Genomic DNA, 21,032 nt, shown 5'->3' with positions numbered 1-21,032 from the left:
TGAAAAATTCACCTTTGCTTACAAAATTGGTCAAGCTTTTTAAAGTTGTTGATCTAATTGGCTTTTTTCAAGAATTTTTTTTCCATTTTTGTTTATCTGATTTTTGTACAATTTTGATAATGATAACAAGGCATAAGTAAGATTGAAAATGACCTTTCAAGTAAATTAGTTCAGCACATTAAACAATTAAAAAAAAGAAAGATTTGCAAAAATTTGGGTTCGACATATTTTAAATTTTAAATCACTTTAATACCCCATTCTTAAAAGTAATTATATGAATTAATTGAATTAAACCTCGAATTTTAATTTAGCAAAACTTATGGGGTGCAAAAACTGAAATGACCATAAAAAACATGTGGTTTAACTTTCTTTTCTTCAAATTTAATTTTCTTTCAACCTGTTTTGTTGAACTAACTTGACCCTTTTCACTTATCTTTGACACTAAGAAGAAAGAAAATCAACAAAACAAAAAGGTACTTTTTTCATTAATTAGTAATTATGAAAATAATTAACGCAAACAAAACTATAATATCTCTACAACTAAAGATGCATAAATCAGCCGATTGAGTATTAACTCGATTGGTATGAGCATTATTGCTAATGTAAGAGGACGTGGGTTCGAGTGCACGAAGTGCATTATCATCCTATTTATGGATTGGGGAGGAATTATGAGTAGTTCTAGGCATTGTGTAGAAAAAAAAAGCAGATATTAACAGAACTTATAATGAGATTGTTCAAAGAAATTGCATAAATCAATTAAGGTTTGTGGTGTAGCGATAAGGGACTTCATTGAATTAAATTCTTGGTTGATATCAAGGGTGAATCTAGAAATATTCTTCGAAGGGTTAAAATTGAATTATAAATTTTTGAGGGATTAAAATATAATTTTTTCATATATTAATTTATGATTTCATCATTTTTTAAAAGGATCTATACATATGTTTTCATTTTTAGGATCAAAATGTAATTTTACTATTTATAAGAGGTAAAATTATAATTATTCATTTTTTTGGGAGGTGAATCCCCGCCTGCCCACCTTTATAATTTCACCATTTCCCCTCATCTTATTAAAAAAAAAAAGCATAAAATCTATCAGTGAAGCATTAATAGTAAATAGCAACATGTATGAAATTTACATGTACTTTATGTTAATTTTTTTTAAAATTTTATGGACTATTTATAATTTTTATTGAATATTTTATAATTTTTAAATTATTTGTTTAGGTGACATATAAGATAAATTGTGTCATATTAGTATGAAATACACATAGGTTGTCACGCAGGTTGTCATACCAAAATTATTAGAAAATAATGTTTTAATTAATATTTTTAATTGACTCTTTTTGAAAGGCGGATAGTTAAATTTAACTAAAAAAATATGTAAGGGTCAAATTGAAAATAAAATGTAAATATTAAGAACGAACTTTATCATTATGCCAATAAAAAATGTTAGAAATAGATTATTAGTTGAGGACTTGTGATTCCTAGGATTAGTAAATATAGCTAGTATTAGTTGGGACTTGGGATTCCTTTCTTTTCTTTAAGCAATGTTGAAAAAATTGTACTAGAAATTGAATCTATTAGACTTTTGAGTTTTGGATTAAGGATAATTGGTTCAATCAATTTGATATATATATATATATATATTAGTGCTTAAACATTTTAATTCTTATTTAATCCCATAAATTTGGATTTTGTTAAAATATGATGTGGTACAATCTCATAGTGTCATGTTATCACTTAAATTTTTTTTTTAAAAATTTGGAAATTTTCAATTATATAAAATTTCTTAAATTTTCAGGTGATGATGTAGTACAATCTTAAAGTGCCAAGTCATCACACTTTAACTAAATCTAAATTCAGAGACCGAAATAATTTTTTTTTTAGGTTTTGAGATTAATGTGAACAAAAATAAATTTGGAACCATATTAACCATTACCGAGTTAAAAAACGAGTAGTGTTTAAGAATTCACAATTTTAGTTTAATGTCTATCAAGATTTCATTTTAACAAAAATATTTTATCAAGGGCAGCTCCAGGGGCTTCAACCCCCCCCCCCAAGAAAAAAAGGAAATTTAACTTTTGGCCACTTAACATTTATAAAATTTTAAGTTAGTATATAATAAAATTGTACTTTAACATCCAAAATGGTAAAATTTTAATTTAGTCATTTAAAAAATTATGAAGATATAAACTATTAAATAATAAAATTACATTTTAATTTTCATAAAAATATACAACTTAATTCTAACACTTGAAAAATTTTCTAACTTAGCCCTTAATTTTATCGTTACACCACAAGTTCAGTCAATAATAATTTTTTAATAAAGCCATCTTGAGTTATGACGATTGCCACGTGTGAAATGTCAAATTCAAGTGGTGTCACATTAATCATAAGGCATGATGTGGTAATTGCTCATCTCATCCCTTAATCATGAGGTTAAGGGTTCGATCTTCACCTATGAAAATAAAATATATTTTATGGTCAGATGATTACCTCTCCAAAAAAATACTTAATAAGAGAATTAATCAGTATTATCGACTATAAATATTCTAATTTTAACAAAATAATTAGGTGGTCCTCGTCATAACACGTAAGATCCATCCAAGTGAAAATCCTTGACAAATTTCACGTAAAACAAAGTAATAATGTTTCTCCCATGCACTGTTAGATATTGCATTCCACCTCATAAGAATTCGTCTTTTTTGCAATTTTTTTTTCTTTGAAAACGCCACCATTCGGCTCATTTGGACATAATAGGCTCTTTTTCTAAAAAATCTTACTTTACTAAAGAAATTAAAAAGAAAAAAAAAGCACCTTCTAAGAGCTAGCTGATGTAAATTCAAAAAATAAAAATAGAAGCCAGATGATGTTAAGTCTGGAGATAGATACCAAATCATTTAACTCTTAAAATAGTTCATTTACGCTAAAAAATTGAGTTTGATCAATTTCCTTTATCGAACTAATTAGGCCGACGATTTGATGACCCGATTCGATTATTTTAAAATTTTTGTCCAAGAATCATAATTTAATGAGAAATTGGATTAGTTGAACCCGATTTGAATTATTATTTAATAATAATTAGTTAAATTTAACTATAATATATATAATAATTATTTTTTTAGTTTCATGAGCTCAATTATTGCATATAGTGAAGAACAAACATATTATTTAATCAACCTTAAATTGAATAATTAAAGACCTTCAATTATTAGATGTACGGACTCGTAGAGGATTTTATTGCACTTTTTTTATTATTAATTTTTTGAAGAAATTAATTTGATAGTTATTTGAAAAGCAGCTTAGGGTGGAAGCAAAAGCGATGTCACTAAGAAACATAAGTGGATTAGCTGGTGCAAAAACTTTGTTTTTTTCCCCTAATTAAATATTATAGCAACATAAATTTACATTTGATGTGATAAATTATAAATTATATGTAGTTTACTTTATTAAAAAATATATGTGTGTGAAGAGATTATAAGTATAATCACAATTATAAATAATATATTTAGATAATTACAATTAGAATTAACATGATTAATATGTAACGAAACTTAAATTAAAATAAATTTAAATTAAAAATCGACACACAAAATGAATTTTGAATCGAAATAATATCTCATTATCAAATATTTATATAGTTTATAATGCATAGTGACAAATCGTATCAAACAACTACATTTTATATTTTTGATGGAAACACTAGATTTTAAATTTAATATATTGTAGTTTTCTCATTGTTGTATATGTTGCTTTTTCTATTATGCAGATATTTCATGTCAAAGAACAAAGCAGATATGACAATTGTCTCTCTAAATTATTGTCCACAAGTACTCGAAAGCACATCTCTATTGATATATATCACTTCGCCATCGAATGTTAAACTAATTAAATAAACAACACTAGATGCCGAAACTTATCATCTTTCACACTTTACATAAAACGACATAATTAATGTTCTTCATAATATTACAAAATATTTGGGTAAATTAGGGTGGTAGTATATGGTGGGGAGAGTCATTGAAGTTAAAAGTTTAGGATATATAAAAAAAGGTTAGGAGAATATTTTTGTAAGATGATTGTATAATAAGTACTGGTTAAGTTCTTCTTTTCCTTTGTGGTGAGGAAGGTATTTATAGAAAGATATTAGTTGGGTATGAATCTCGATCAATGAATAGTCCACTTTATAGGTATAGATGGTAAAGTGATAGATTGTCAGTTAGGAGTATTGGTCTAGTCAACATTAGTTGATTAGGCAAAGTGACGTCAAGCCATTGACGGATGTTGGCGAGTAGGGGTGTAATCAAGTTGAGTCTTAATACTGTCAAGCTCAAGCTTAACTTAAAATCTAAAGCTTGATACTTGATTTGAGCTCGAACGAACTTTTTTTTATACGAGCTCAAACTACTCAAGTTCGAACCCAATTAACCTCATTTACCAATTATTGTACTCATACTTAAGCTTAATAATTAAGCTTAAGGTTAATAATATATATTAAGTGCAATAACATAATTTAATAATATAAAATATGAAGAGATAAATAAGGTTCGCAAGCCATTCGAGTTAAGTATTACTAAGCTTAAATTTAGTTTGATCGATAGCTCAAGCTCGGCTCGATAATTATCGAATCGAGTTTAATTTTTTTCAAATCGAACTTAAGTAGCTTGCAAGCAATATTGTCTCGTTTACACCCCTACTAGCTGATGTCTTTTTTTTCTATATATATTTTAGGGATTTCATGAGCGAATTTTATATGACATGTCGTTTCACGAAGGCCATGCTAGAGTTAGTCCATTCAGATGTTTGTGGTCCGATAAAAGTAAGATCACATGGTGGTGCACTTTACTTTGTGACTTTCATTGATGATTGTTCAAGAAAGCTATGGGTTTACACTTTGAAGTCTAAAAATCAAGTCTTTGAGGTGTTTAAACAGTTTCAAGCATCAGTTGAAAGGGAAACTGGGAAGAAGTTGAACTGCATTCGTACTGATAATGGTGGCGAGTACACAGGGTCGTTTCATGAGTATTGTCTGCGACAGGGAATCAGACATCAGAGAACACCACCACAGACTCCACAGTTAAATGGGTTAGCTGAAAGAATGAACCGAACATTGATTGAGAGAGTCAGATGTTTGTTGTCAGATGCAAAGTTACCAAGATCGTTTTGGGCTGAAGCTTTGAATACAGTGACACATGTGATAAATCTGTCTCCTAGTGTTCCTTTGAAAGGTGATGTGCCAGATAGAGTTTGGTTTGGTAAAGACGTGTCATATGATCACCTACGTGTGTTCGGTTGTAAAGTATTTGTTCATGTTCCAAAGGATGAAATATCCAAGTTGGATGCCAAGGCTCGACAATGCATTTTTATTGGTTATGGTCTAGATGGTGAGTTTGGTTATAGACTCTATGATCCAGTTTAGAAGAAACTCGTGAGAAGCAGAGATGTTGTCTTCATTGAGGATCAGACCATTGATGACATTGATAAGACGGAGAAAGTGGATTCACAAGGTAGTGGTGACTTGATCGATGTGAATCCGGTTCCCCTAGACTCTTCACCAGATCCTATCCAGGATGATGTGCATGGTGATGTTAGTGGTGACCATCAGACTATAGGTGACTTTGATACTCCCATGGATGATGTTGTGAATGATCAACAACAAGCACCTATAGCTCCACCAGCAGTTCCACTTCGAAGGTCTTCCAGAGATCGATGATCTTCTGTCAGGTATTCTCCTGATGAATATGTTCTTTTGACTGACGGGGGAGAACCTGAATGTTATGAAGAGGCTATGGAGAGTGAATGCAAAGATCAGTGGGTTGAAGCGATGAAAGACGAACTTCAATCCTTGCATGAGAACCATACTTTTGAATTAGTGAAACTGCCTAAGGGCAAAAGAGCTTTGAATAATCGGTGGGTTTACAGGTTGAAGCAAGAAGAGAAGTCTTCATCTCCACGATACAAAGCTAGATTGGTCGTCAAGGGTTATACTCAGAAAAAGGGGGTTGATTTTGAAGAAATATTTTCTCCGGTTGTGAAGATGTCCTCTATCAGAACTATACTGAGTTTGGCAGCTTGTTATGACCTAGAGGTTGGACAAATGGATGTGAAAACTGCTTTTCTTCATGGTGACTTGGAAGAAGAGCTTTACATGGAGCAGCCAGAGGGTTTTGTTGCACAAGGGAAAGAGGACTATGTGTGCAGATTGAAGAAGAGCTTGTATGGTTTGAAGCAAGCTCCAAGGCAATGGTACAAGAAATTTGAGTCTGTTATGGGGGAGCAAGGCTACAAGAAGACTACTTCTGATCATTGTGTGTTTGTTAAGAGATTCTCTGGTGATGATTTTATTATTCTTTTGCTCTATGTTGATGATATGCTTATTGTTGGTCAGAATGCTTCTAGAATTGAGAAGTTGAAACAAGAGTTGAGTAAATCCTTTGCAATGAAGGATTTGGGGCCAGCAAAGCAAATTCTTGGCATAAGACTGACACGTGATAGAAAGGCCAAGAAATTATGGTTATCACAAGAGAGGTACATTGAGAAAGTACTTCAAAGGTTTAGTATGGACAAAGCTAAAGCGGTGAATACTCCCTTTGCTATGCACTTTAGATTGAGTGTTAAGCATAGTCCTTCCACAGAAAAGGAGAAGGAAGAGATGCAAAAAATTCCTTACTCTTCAGCCGTGGGTAGTTTGATGTACGCAATGGTTTGCACGAGACCAGACTTGGCTTATGCCGTTGGTACAGTTAGTCGGTTTTTTTCTAATCCAGGCAGAGAGCATTGGAATGCAGTGAAGTGGATTATGAGATATCTTCGTGGCACTTCCAACATGAAACTTTGTTTCGGCAATGAGAAACCTGTTCTTGTTGGGTATACAGATTCAGACATGGCCGGAGACATTGACTCGAGGAGATCTACTTCAGGTTACTTAATCACTTATGCAGGGGGAGCTGTGGCATGGCAATCGAGACTGCAAAAGTGTGTTGCATTGTCCACCACCGAATCAGAGTTTATTGCAGCAACCGAAGCGTGTAAGGAGATGCTTTGGATGAAGAAGTTTGTGCATGAGCTTGGTTTTACTCAGGAGAAGTATGTCCTGTACTGTGATAGCCAGAGTGCTATTCATCTTGGTAAGAACTCAACTTTTCATGCTAGATCTAAGCATATTGATGTGAGGTACCATTGGATACGAGATGTTCTTGAAGCTAAGCTGTTAGAGCTTGAGAAGATACACACTAATGATAATGGTGCTGATATGTTGACGAAGGCCTTACCAAGAGGAAAGTTTGAAGCATGTTGTTTGACCTCCGGTATGGAGGCATTCCCCACATAGTTGGAGGGGGAGATTTGTTAGGTGTGGGTCCCACTATGTGGGAAACCCATAATTTCTGCCACATTTTATTGTCTTTTTTTTTGGTTTTGTCAAAAGCCATTTTGGGGGGGCTTTTAACAGGTGTTGGGCAGAAATTTTTGTAGAGCAAAACAAAAACAAAAAAAAAATCTCAAATTAAAACAGAGAGAAAGAGAGAAGAAAAAAATCAGTTTTTCAAGCTTGGTGCAGCAGTGATTAACTCCTCGATCGAAGGTCCATCCGTGGTTCGATTGAGCTGATTTTTGGACAGCAGCTAGGTGATAAGGTGTTCTTGACTTTGTACGGTCGGATTTTTCATCCGAGACTTGTAGCGTCGGAAATACCCATTTTTCAGCAGCTACGTTTTTGGTGATATTCTCTCATTTTTCTCTCTTTTGCTAAAGATTACATATTGTTAGCCTTGTCGGAGTTGAATGCTTGTTGTAGGCTTGATATTGTGATCTTGTAGTCGAACATTTGATGATAGTAGAGCTCTTTATCGGACTCTAAAGTCCCGTGGTTTTTACCCTTAATTTAGAGGGGTTTTCAAGTAAAAATATCGGTGTCTCTATTTATTTTTGTTGTGGTTGCATTAGTTGATTTGTGGTTGATTAAGGTTGCTAGAGAACATATCTTGTGCTATTGTGCTTGCCATAATTTTTTGACAGGAGTTATAAGGAGAGAAAGAACACCGGTTGTGCTTTCGCTTTGTTTCGGTTGTTCGGTTTCTTCCCAACAGGCCAAGCTCTATCTTCAAGCAAGCATAAGTGACATGGGTTGAGTGAGACAGCAAGAGTCACCATACTCAAGTACAATAATATGATATAAGTTCTATGATATACATAAAAATAAAACAATATATAATGAAACTAAAAAGAGATTAATTTGGGTTTAGGTTATGAATGGGATTGGATCCAATTTTTTAAAAAGTTCTTTTTGGGGTTTAAATTCACTTTTTCACTTAATATTTTTTATCTGAAGAGGAGAATTTAATAAAGCGATTAAAGTCATTGGCTCAAATCTTATAATAAGTTTGTTATTTATAAAAATAGAGAAGATGAACATCCAAATAATTATATATATACACGTTGATACACCGATGATTCAAATCTAAATTATTTCTAACGAAGATGAACATCTAACCTATAATCTACACTTTAGATTCATAAGCATATATTTCTATAATTTAATATTTATATTTATCAAATAATTTAATTATATATTATAATTAATTTTAAGTAATATATCAAATAGATTTTATGACTTAATCTTTCATTTTTTTTCAATTTATCAAAAAGATTGACATGTTTATCTAAGCCTTTCAAACATAGTAATATTTTACCATTCCACTGGCAGAACATAGCATTAAATTTTGAGGGATATAATTAAAAATTTCAAAGTCTAATTAAAATTTCAAATTTTTGAAAAAATAAATGAGAATTTCAAAAAATTTAGAGGGTTTAATTAAAATTTTCAAAGAATTTGGGAGTGCTAAATAAAATTTTTGGAAGGCATGACTCCTCTTATGGATAAGAATATATATGGTTGATTCGTTTGGTAAGTATTCGCGATTTGAGTAGTTTCCGTTTTTAGCGGTAATTGGATATATATGAATACTTTTTTTTAAAAATTTTAATATTAAATATTTGAATAAAAATATTTAAATTTTAAATATATTTCATCATAATTCATAACAAAAACTACTTGATAATTTTTTTTATAAAAAAATGCAATATAATAAGTAATCAATTTATTCTACTTTATTTTATTTCTTTTAATATTATATTATCCTTAATATACTTTACGTTTAAGTCTTGATTTTCTTTAAAAATAAGAATAAAGATGTAAAATATTTTTTTTATATTTTAGTCAATTGCATCTTAACTATGTTGGCATTGTCATTGTTGTCAGTGTAGAATGACATAGATTCGAGCATGCTGAAATGCGTTTATCCTCCTATTTAAGGGTTGGGATGAGTTATGAGTTATGCGTAGTTCTAAGCATTGTATCAACTTAAAAACTTTTTCATACTTTCATAATTGAATTAGATGTTCAATAATAATCATTTTTTTTATATTTTAAAATTTACATTTATCAAGCAATTTAATGTTATATTTTACTTAATTTTTAAGTAATATGCTAAACATATTTTGGGACTTAATTTTTTAATCTATTAAACATGATTTACATGTTTATCTAAGCCTTTCAAGCATAGTAATTTTTTTTTACCATGATAGTGGTGAAACTTGGCATTAAGTTTTTAGGGGTCTAATTAAATTTTTAAAAATTTTTAAGGATCTAATTAAAATTTTAAAGATTTTAAGAAAATTAATGAGTATAATTTTAGAGTGTTTAATTAAAATTTTCAATTTTTTTAAAAAAATAATTAGAATTTGCAAAAAAATTTTGGAGGGCTAAATAAAATTTTGAAAGGCACGGATTCTCTTAGGTTTCACCCGTTGTAAAATCTCACCGACAATAATCCTCTCATTTATTTCAAAAAAATCTTGAAAAGCGCACTTTCTTAATATGTAAAATGCATGCATCTTCCTAAAAAATTAACCTAAAAATTCCCTCAAAAACCTTCATTCCTTTGCTATTTAAACAACGCATCGGCCTCTCTATTCAAAATTAAACCATAAAATTATCTTCTCATATATCCTTCTTCATTGAAATTAGGATTTTCGCCGAATCCTAAAACAATGACAAGAAAAAAGGTTACACTTGCATGGATATCAAATGATAGTGCTAGAAAAGTTAGTCTCGAGAAAAGGAGGTTAGGGTTAATGAAAAAGATGAATGAGTTGACCACTCTTTGTGGTATTAGAGCTTGTCTTATAATCTATAGCCCTAATGAAAGTGAGCCGATGGTGTGGCCGTCACACGCCGAGGTGCAATTACAACTCGAAGAGTACTGGAAGACGTCCGAGTTAGATCGGTTGAAGAAGATGGTAAACCAGGAAACCTACCTCAAAGAAAGGATCACCAAAGCCAAAGAGCAGCTAGGGAAGCTACAAAGGAAGAACAATGAAGTTGAAATGGGCCATTTGATGCATCAAATTGAGCAAGGGAAAGGGATTGGTGAGTTCAACAATGGTGAACTTCATGGGCTAATAAGGTTGGTGGAGGAGAAGATGGATGAGATACAGAAACGTATCGAGTTCTTTCATCAACTTCCTCATGGAGACCTGACGGCTCAAACAGTTGGTGGTGGACACAAGCCATTGATGATGAATCAACGGTTTACCAATATGGTTAACAACAATGAACATACATTTGGTGATATTGTGGCTCAAGACCACCTAGGGCTGCTGCCAGGACATAAACTTGGTGGCAACTCTGACGTGGGGGTGCCTTTATATGGAGATTTAAGAGGAACCACCACCGACATGGGGCAGCAACTGCTAGGTTTTAGGCCTTACGGTGATGGTGCAACTGAAATGGGGTTGCCTCATGGGAGTACTATCGGAAGCAACAATATATTTGGTGCCTTTGGGAACGATATAGGGATGGGAGGACACCCTTTCGAATGCATAGGGAGTAGTTACAATGTGAGTGAGCAAGGGGTGGCTTGGCCACTTGGAGGTGACGGCGGAGAAAACTGTGGCGGCACTAGCAATGGTATCGACCTGCAATTTGATGGACAATCGTGGCCCAACAACTTTTCTGCATGATAGTCAATTTCTTTGCTTTTAAACTTTTCTTCAAGTATATCCACAATAAGTTGTCCTATTCGTAAACACCAGTTTCTAAAGTGACGTTTGTTGCGTATGCGTTTAATTTTTTTAAATTAGTTTTTAAATAATATGTTTTTTAATTATTTTTTAAATAACATGTTTTTAATTACTATAATTACTATAATTGAATTATCAAACATAATTATTTAAAAATTCAAATATTAGAATAATAGAACTTTCAAATCATAATTGAAGTATTGTTTACCACATCCAATGTATAATATAGTTTTACTTCGTATAATAGGGAGGAATTCACTTACGCTGGTGTAAAACTCAAGTAGTTTTACACACTTCCGTAATCTTTTTTACTTTTGATAATTTAACAAATTGATTGTTAAATTTATCAATATAGATGTATTTTCCATGCATATAAATTTCAAAACTGATATGATATCTCTATCATATCGATATGAAATATTGTCTTTATTAATATAGTTAACGCTTGAAATATTTTTAGTTAAACCTTTTTTATTTACTCAAAATTAACATGTTTCATCTATCTAAATAGAATATAAAATATGACAATTGGATTGGTAAAATATTAATTGTAGAAAATGTTATGGAAGTATGTGATACTACTCGAATTTTGCACCCGTATAAGTAGATCCCTCTCTTCATATAATTAATACAAAGAAATATTATTCAAAATAAGAAATAAATAACATATATCAATTATTTTTATTATTCAAATATAGTGTTAATAAAAAATTTCCAAATCATTATTAAAATATTTGTTCAAACTATAAAAAAAATTGATATATAATAAATTAATCTCTTCACTCTTCAATTTTTTTCTTTTCATAATAGTGAATAAATTGACTATAACAGTTCAAAATATAATTATAATATATTAGATTAGATTATATAAATATATTATTTATAAACTTATATATATATGAAATATAAAGTTTCCCATTTTTATAAATAATTAATATTTATTTAAAACCAAAGTAATATCATTTTTTAATTTTTTGGTTAATTTAAACATAATAAATTAGATATAAATTAATTCAATATAAAAATTAATTAATTTATATGTATATAAATGCATTTAATAAAAGTATTTTAATTGAATAGAATTATTTTTTAAATATGATAATTTTTATAAAATAAATTTATTTAACCAAATATTTTAGTGAAATTAAAAATCTTATTTATAAGAATGATAAAACTTATAAAAAAATAAAAATATTTAAATGAAAAATTCGAGAATATAATGAATAAAGAAGGTTATTCGTCAGTTGCCTTTATATATATGTTATAAAAATCAAATAGTGTTCAATTTCTGGGTTAAATTTCTTGATGGGTCCCTTTATTATAAGTTTAGGAGTAAATTAGTTCTTACAATATAAAAGTCAACAATTTAATCCTTTTTACATTTAATGTTGAAAAGCAAATAGGTAAAATTGTAAGCCGCAGTAAGTTTAAATGTTACAAAATGTCGGCTTACCATATTTTAAAATGACTTCAAACAAAGAGTGAGCAATTCTTATTATATTTAAAAAATTGTTAAATTTTAATTTTTTTTAAAAATTTATGTCATTTTAAAATATTACAAGCACGGCGAATTTAGAGGGCGCAAGCAAGGGCTTTGGCCCTTGAAATGGAAAATTTGTTTTTTTAATCCCCTAATAAATGATAGAATTAAAAGTTATAATGTGGTAAAATTGTACTTTGACCCTCCAAAATAAAAAAATTCTATATAGTCCTTTCAAAAGTGATGAAATCATAAGTGAATACAAGATAAAATTACACTTTAACCTCACAAAAAAATTATAACTCAAATCCGACCCCATAAAAAATTGGATTTCCCCCTGATGACAAGTTAGTATTTTTCAATGTTATCATTGTAACCTGTCCAACCCGACCTAGACATTAGACCTAAATTTGAAAAATTACATTAGCCATCGAAATGGCCTGGTAAACTGTTGGAGTTTTGAAAACATTCATGCTAAAGCATTTGATTATTTTAGAAGAAAACCTAGGTATTTACTGATTTGTTTATTACTCAAATTTTTAATTATAGTTTAGAAGTAGGAAAGTGACGTATGTTTTTGATAAATATCAGGGTTCATGCATAACTACTTAATAATCATATTTAGACATCCTAAAATTGAAATTACATGTCATGCAATATAAAAACAAAACTAAAACCCTAAGTCTCATGCCATAGTTCAAAATAAAATAATACAATATTTAAATAATATAAATAAATCAAATAATGAGCCTAAAATAATTTTATAAGTAAAAACTGAGTCGAGACCTTCCGGATGCCATGTCCGTGTCCTAACCTGGTGGGTTACCTATAAGGATGGAAATTAAAGGGGAGTGAGCCATGACACTCAGTGTGAGTTCCATCACAAGAAAATCAGTGCAAATTAATAAACCAAGTATATAATAACAACATTCAGTTCAAAATAATCATATAGTATGGTAGTAATTGACAATTCATTCAAGCATGCTTATGAGTGCCATTGTAATGCAATTTCAGTTTAACAATAAAGAAAAGTTCCTACCCCACTACTACATTCCATAGTAAGAGTTTTCCTAGAACTCTTATATCCCGGACACTCGAGTTTGTGGATGAACCACAAGTGTTGTAGGTTAATATGCTGCCAGTAGTTGTGAATTCACAACAGGTTTGCAGATGAAAGCTATCAATAAATATTGTAGACGAGCCACCAATGTTGCAAGTTAATACGCTGCCAGTGTTTGTGAATACGCAACGGGTTTGTAGATCAAGGCTGCCAATAAATTTTGTGGATATACCACCAGTGTTTGTAGATAAACTGTCTGTAATTCCTCCTTTCAAAGCGTCCCACCCTATGCAATGCAGTATGACATGCGGGTAACAATTCAGTACAAAAACAGTAGACATGTTCACCTTGTAATTAGATCACCAATAGTAATAGACATGCCTGTCATGTATTCAATTTATCAGTACAGTAAACATGTTTTTCATGTAATCAATAATTTGGTGATACAAGTAACAGTAACAATTTATTAGTAATCCAGTCATAGCAGACATGTACTAGTCACATATCATGCACATATAGTAATAATCTTCTAATCAATCAAGTCATGGATTCCTCATTATTCATAATATTAGGGACGTCATTGAAAGAGATAAAATACTAAAAATAGTTCAAGGATCATGTAGAGACTAAATTGAATAGTTTACAAAAATTCTACGCAAAACTATAAATAGGGGGCACATGGCCATGTGGCCAAGCCGTGTAACAGACTGTGGCCATGTGGAACATGCAAAATTAAGTTACAGAGGAGACACGGTCGTGTGGCAGGTCGTGTGGAGGGCTCTAAACCGTGTGAGAATCGAAATATTCTATGGATTCAGGGGGACATAGCCATGTGAGGGGTTGTGTGGTCTGCACAACCATGTGGCTGGCCATGTGGCCCTAATCCAAGGCATGGTTTGCCTTGATTTGCTTGTAAAAACACACACACACCTTTCACCGAGAACCCGAATGATGTTCCTTGCGTTTAGATTTGATCCAAGGTACATAAATCGAGTCCTTCAAGCGACATTTATGCAAGAATTAATGATGGATTTCAAGATGAACCTAGATTGTTGAAAGATTTGATGATATATCAAGAAAGATCATTTAATCATTCATAAAATTATCGTTAGATACGAATTCTATAAATATTCAAGATCAAACATCGAGATTGAGATGTACTTATCGATTCTTGGCAACGATCAAAAGATGTTTCTAATAACGAGTACGAATCCAATTGAGAAATGAGTAGAAATCGGGAATTGATTTTGATTCAGAAGCAAAAATAAATTTTAGCAACGGGGAAAGATTATTTTGCAAAGAAAAAGATGAAAAAGAAAAGGGAGAAGAAATAGGAGAGAAGAGAAAAAAATTTAGTTTATTTTGGAAAAGAAAACTATAGTTCAATTGTGATTAGGAAAAGGCTAAATACATAGGATTTTCAAACCTTGAGGGGTTGGTTGGCAATTTACCCCTGTTGCTAAAAATAATAGGGAATTGAGAGGGAGTGGCATAACTTAATCTTAGGCATGCAAAGGATCAAAAGTATATGCTTAACCATTGGACTACTACCCATTTCTTGTTAAGATTTTACTATAAATTATATATAGTCTAATACGGTTTTCACTGCAGAAGGTTGCTGAAAATAAAAAAAAAGAAATGAGGGAAAAGTGGATAAAACTTAGGACATTTAAGAAGTACACTAACTATTTAACCATCGAGTCTAGGCCATTCTTTTAATTATTTATTTCAATTAATCCTATATATTTTTGGGTATTACAACCGTAGTTTATCAATTTCATCTCTTTTCATCAAAATTAAATTGTTCACTTATATAACAATAGGATTAATTACTCAACAACTTATAATACAATGATCCACCAAGTTTGTATCTGATGTATTGTCAATATAAATTCATACACATCAATAAATTAGATCATGCCTTCTTATTGTTGAACAAAAAAAAAAAGAAAAGAATGAGTGATCCACTGAGAATCCACCACTTCAAGTGATATTGGAGACATATCTTACTTGATCTTAACTATGATTAATTAATCAAGGCTCTAGCTAGAACATTACAGATTGAGAAAGATTGTTTCTCCAAACCAAAAAGTTACCATGAGCATCAAGATCTAATATGACTTGTCACATACAAGGGTGAAACCACAAAATTTTCTTGGAGGACTAAAAATAAAAAAAATTGGGGAGTCAAAATGCGAATTTATTTTTATACTAATTTGGATATCAAGATGCTATAAAAACTAAACAAAAATGTTTATTAATGCTTAGAACTAAAACTCAACAAAAAAAAAGACACGTAAACTGCTTAAGAATAAGCTCCTAAAGTGTATAGAAAGCCTAATTTGATGTACTGAATTACAGTAGATCAAGCAGCTAAGGAAGTTATAGAAGAGGAACAAAAAATTAGAAATGGGCCATTTGATGCTTCAAATTGAGCAAGGGAAAGGAGTTGATGAGTTAGACAATGGTGAACTTCATGGGATAATATGGTTCGTGGAGGAGAAGATGCAAGACAGACAAAAACGTATCGATTTATTTCATTTACTCCCTCAAGGAGACCTGGCGACTCAAACAGTTGGCAGCAGATACAAGCCATTGATGTTGGATCAATGGTTTACCAATATGGTTAACAATAATGAACATACTTGTGGTGATATTGTGGCTCAAGACAACTTAGGGTTGCTACCAGGATGTAAACTTCGTGGCAAATCTGACGCGAGGGAGCCATTATATGGAGATCTAAGAGGCACCACCACCAATATAGGAAAACAATTGTTGGGTTTTACGCCTTTCGGGGGTGGCACAATTGAAATGGAGTTGCCTCATGTGAGTACTATCGGAAGCAACAATATATTTGGTGCCTTTGGGAACAATATAGAGATGGGAGGCAGGGGCGAATTTAGAGGCATAGGCAAGTGCTTTGGCCCCCTCAAATGGACAATTTGTTTTGTAGTCCCTTAATAAATGATAGAATTAAAAGTTACAAATGGAAAATTTGTAGTGAAATTGTACTTTAGCCCCCCAAAATGAAAAGATTTCTATATAGTCCTTTCAAAGCGATGAAATCATAAGTGAATACAAAATAAAATTACACTTTAACCTCATAAAAAATTATAATACAATTTCAATCCCCTTAAAAAATTGGATTTCCCCTAATGACAGGTTAGTATTTTTCAATGTTAAAGGGTATTGTAGTTTATCAATTTCAACTCTTTTCTTCAAAATTAAATTGTTCACTTATATAAGAATGGGGTTAATTGCTCAACAACTTATAATACAATGATCCACCAAGTTTGTATTTGATGTATTATCTATATAAATTCATACACATCAATAAATTAGATCATGGCTTCTTATTGTTGACAAAAAAAAAATTGAATGAGAGATCCAAAGAGAATCCACCACTTCAAGTGATATTGGAGACATATCTCACTGGATCTTAACTATGGTTAACTCATCAAGACTCTAGCTAGATCATTGTGGATTGAGTAAGAATTTTTTTCCAGACCAAAAAGTTACCATGAATATCAAGTTCTAATATTGCTTGTCACATACATGGATGAAACCATAAAATTTTCTTGGAGGACCAAAAAGTAAAAATTAAAATTTGCAGAATCAAAATTTTAAAAATTTTAAGAAAATTAATGAGTATAATTCTAGAGGCTTTAACTAAAATTTTAATTTTTTTTAAGTTAATTAGAATTTGCAAAAATTTTGGGAGGCCAAAATAAAATTTCAAACTACATGGATTCTCTTACGAGTTACCCTATGTAAAATGAAAAGATTTTGGATTAATTTCTCAACAATTTATAATACAATGATCCACCAAGTTTGTATTTGATATATTGTCTATATAAATTAATACATATCAATAAATTCGATCATGTCTTCTTATTGTTGAACTTAAAAAATGTATGAGTGATCCAAAGACAATCCGCCACTTCAAGTGATATTGGAGAAATATCTCACTTGATCTTAACTATGTTTAACTAATCCAAACTCTAGCTAGATTATTATGGATTGAGTAAGAATTTTTCTCCAAACCAAAAAGTTACCATGAGTATCAAGATCTAATATGGCTTGTCACATACATGGATGAAACCATAAAATTTTCTTGGAGGACCAAAAAGTAAAAATTAAATTTTACAGAATCAAATTTTTAAAAATTTTAAGAAAATTAATGAGTATAATTTTAGAGGCTTCAACTAAACTTTTAATTGTTAAACAAAAATTAATTAGAATTTGCAAAAATTTTGGGAGGCCAAAATAAAATTTTAAAAGACATGGATTCTCTTACGTGCTGCCCTTTGTATAATCTCACCTACCGTATCCCCACATTTATTTCAAAAAAATCTTGACAACCGTACTTTCTTAATATGTAAAGTGCATGCATCTTTCTAAAAAATTAACCTAAAAACTCCCTCCAAAACCTTCATTCCCTTTGCTATTTAAACAACACATCGACCACTCCATTCAAAAGCAAACTGTACAATATCCTCTTCCATATATCCTCTATTGAAACTAGGGTTTTTGCTGAATCGTAAAACAATGAGAAGAAAAAGGGTCACGCTTGCAGGGATATCGAATGATAATGCTAGAAGAGCCAGTCTCAAGAAAAGGAGGTTAGGGATAATGAAAAAACGAGTGAGTTGATCATTCATTATGGTGGTCATGTTTATAAGGTAATCTATAGACCTGATGAAAGTGAGCCGATGATATGGTCGTCACACGACAAGGTGCAACTAATACTCGACGAGTACAGGAAGACGCCCAAGTTAGATTGTTCGAAGAAGACGGTAAACTAGGAAACCTACCTCAAAGAAAGGATCACCAAAGCGAAAGAGTAGTGACCACATGCACGTGTGCAGAGAAAAACAAAAAAAAAATTATAAAGTAGTTTTAATGTGCGGTAAGCAGACAGTGTCAATTGTAATATTTGTACTCTCAATGGAACACTAGAGCATTCCAAGGATCGAACCCAAAGGACTGTCTATAAATGTGTTTATCAAGTTAATTAAAAATTAAGCAATTACTAATCGAACCGACTCAGAAATTATTAGTACAAATTCTAAAAGAAAATATATAAAAAACTAAATTTGAAGTATCGATTAAACTAACTAATCTAATTTTCTTCCCTATTGCTTTGGACAATGTAAATGATAAAATGATGGTTGTTTGATTCATGAATTGCTAGCTAAGGTAATAAACTTATATCAATTATAGTGATTGTGACCCTTAGCTAGAAATCTCCTATTGGTCTCATCTTAAACTAAAAGATTCCTCCTAAGCTCTCCTCTCGGTATCACGTAGGCATATAGATCTCCTTTCGGTCTCATTATTTGGCACAATTTTATCGAACTATCTAATGATAAACTCTCCTCTCGGTCTCATTTATCTAGATTTTTCACTAAAGGCGTCAATTCTAGTTTATTAAACATTTCAATATAATCAAACAACCAATTAATCAAGCACAAACATTAACTTAAAATAATAAATAATAAATCAAACCAACCATCAAAGAATTTAGCATTGATAATACTTAGCACCCAGATAGGCATTTCATCGAACAATTGATATGCACAATATAAAGAGAAGGGTATGAATTTCTCATTTAGATGTGGAACCAATGACACCCAAAGGTTTGATCCATCTTCATTTACAAGATTCTTTAACAAAAAAAAAAAGAAACAAGCCACCAAAATCTAAAATGAAAGGCTTATAAATTTTTATTTATAGCCTACTAACATTTAACCTAACATTGATCATTTTGCCCTAAAGTGAAAAATAGACTTAAGCTTGTTGGATATAAAATTTTCCTTGCTATTTTTTCACCCATCTGAAAACGGTAGCGCGATACCCACAATAGCCTTGAGATTAGGAGTCTTGAAGGTCTCGGTATCGTAATTTTACTATAGATGGTTTCAATTCTCTTCATTTCAACATTGTCCGGGGCATCATGACTTTCATGGCCTCATTGTCACGGTATCCCCTTCCTAGAGGTTATTTCTTCAATTTCGGGCCATCCTCCACTCTCTATACAACTCAATCACATTATTCGGTTCCGCATGGCACGATTGACTAATTTGTGTCTCAAAATTGTGTAAAAACTAAAACAAAACTTTTATTAATGTTTAGAACTAAAAAAAATAAAAGACATGTAAACTGCTTAAGAATAAGCAACTCAAGTGTATTAGAGAGCCTAATTTGACGTACCAAATTACGGTAGATCAAGTAGCTATAGAAGCAACTAAGGAGGAACAAAGAAGTTGAAATGGTCCATTTGATGCTACAAACGGAGCAAGGGAAAGGAGTTGATCAGTTCGAAAATGGTGAAGTTCATGGGATAATATAAGTTCAACAGAAAAGTTGAACTGTTGGGTTTTAAGCCTTTTGGCCGTGGTGCAATTAAAATGGGGTTGCCTCATGTGAGTAGTATCGAAAGCAGCAATATATTTGGTGCCGTTGGGACGATATATGGTTGGGAAGCAAGGGAAAATTTAGTGGGGTAGGCAAGGGCTTTGGCCCCCTCAAATGGAAAATTTGATTTTTAGTCTCCTAATAAATGATAGAATTAAAAGCTACCATTTGGTAAAATTGTACTTTGGCACCCAAAATAAAAAGATTTTGGATTAATTTCTCAACAATTTATAATACAATGATCCACCAAGTTTGTATTTGATATATTGTCTATATAAATTGATACATATCAATAAATTCGATCATGTCTTCTTATTTTTGAACTTAAAAGATGTATGAGTGGTCCAAAGACAATCCGCCACTTCAAGTGATATTGGAGAAATATCTCACTTGATCTTAACTATGATTAACTAATCCAGACTCTAGCTAGATTATTATGGATTGAGTAAGAATTTTTCTCCAAACCAAAAAGTTACCATGAGTATCAAGATCTAATATGGCTTGTCAAATACATGGATGAAACCATAAAATTTTTTTGGAGGACCAAAAAGTAAAAATTAAATTTTATTAAAAATTTTAAGAAAATTAATGAGTATAATTTTAGAGGCTTCAGCTTAACTTTTAATTTTTTAATAAAAATTAATTAGAATTTGCAAAAATTTTGGGAGGCCAAAATAAAATTTTAAAAGACATGGATTCTCTGACGTGTTGCGCTTTGTATAATCTCACCTACCGTATCCCCACATTTATTTCAAAAAAATCTTGACAACTGGACTTTCTTAATATGTAAAGTGCATGCATCTTTCTAAAAAATTAACCCAAAAATTCCCTCCAAAACCTTCATTCCCTTCGCTATTTAAACAACACATCGACCACTCCATTGAAAAGCAAACCGTACAATATCTTCTTCCATATATCCTCTATTGAAACTAGGGTTTTTGCTGAATCCTAAAACAATGAGAAGAAAAAAGGTCACGCTTGCAGGGATATCGA

At 31.3% G+C, this 21,032-nt stretch overlaps 1 protein-coding gene and 1 long non-coding RNA gene across 2 annotated transcripts; one reads left to right on the top strand and one right to left on the bottom strand.

Annotated features, from left to right (window-relative positions):
• The first annotated feature begins 9,978 nt into the window (after nt 1-9,978).
• Nucleotides 9,979-11,153, top strand: LOC107934589 (MADS-box transcription factor PHERES 1). Its single transcript, XM_016867057.2, has one exon. It carries the CDS (start codon nt 10,051-10,053, stop codon nt 11,020-11,022), a length of 972 nt encoding a protein of 323 aa, XP_016722546.1. The 5' UTR covers nt 9,979-10,050; the 3' UTR covers nt 11,023-11,153.
• A 2,027-nt stretch (nt 11,154-13,180) lies between these two features.
• Nucleotides 13,181-15,018, bottom strand: LOC121223533 (uncharacterized). Its single transcript, XR_005920847.1, has 3 exons — nt 14,784-15,018; nt 13,602-14,003; nt 13,181-13,388 (listed from the first exon to the last, which is right to left on the bottom strand). It is a non-coding gene; the product is annotated as an uncharacterized lncRNA (long non-coding RNA).
• Between the last annotated feature and the right edge of the window lie 6,014 nt (nt 15,019-21,032).

Source organism: Gossypium hirsutum, chromosome D11, assembly GCF_007990345.1.
Source record: "Gossypium hirsutum isolate 1008001.06 chromosome D11, Gossypium_hirsutum_v2.1, whole genome shotgun sequence".
Taxonomy (NCBI): Eukaryota; Viridiplantae; Streptophyta; class Magnoliopsida; order Malvales; family Malvaceae; genus Gossypium; species Gossypium hirsutum.
The sequence above is the reverse complement of the archived record's forward strand: the minus strand, read 5'-3'. Positions and strand labels throughout refer to the sequence as shown.

Excerpts from the sequence above, each read along its gene's own strand:
- LOC107934589 (XM_016867057.2), top strand. The coding sequence starts at position 10,051 with ATGACAAGAAAAAAGGTTACACTTGCATGGATATCAAATGATAGTGCT.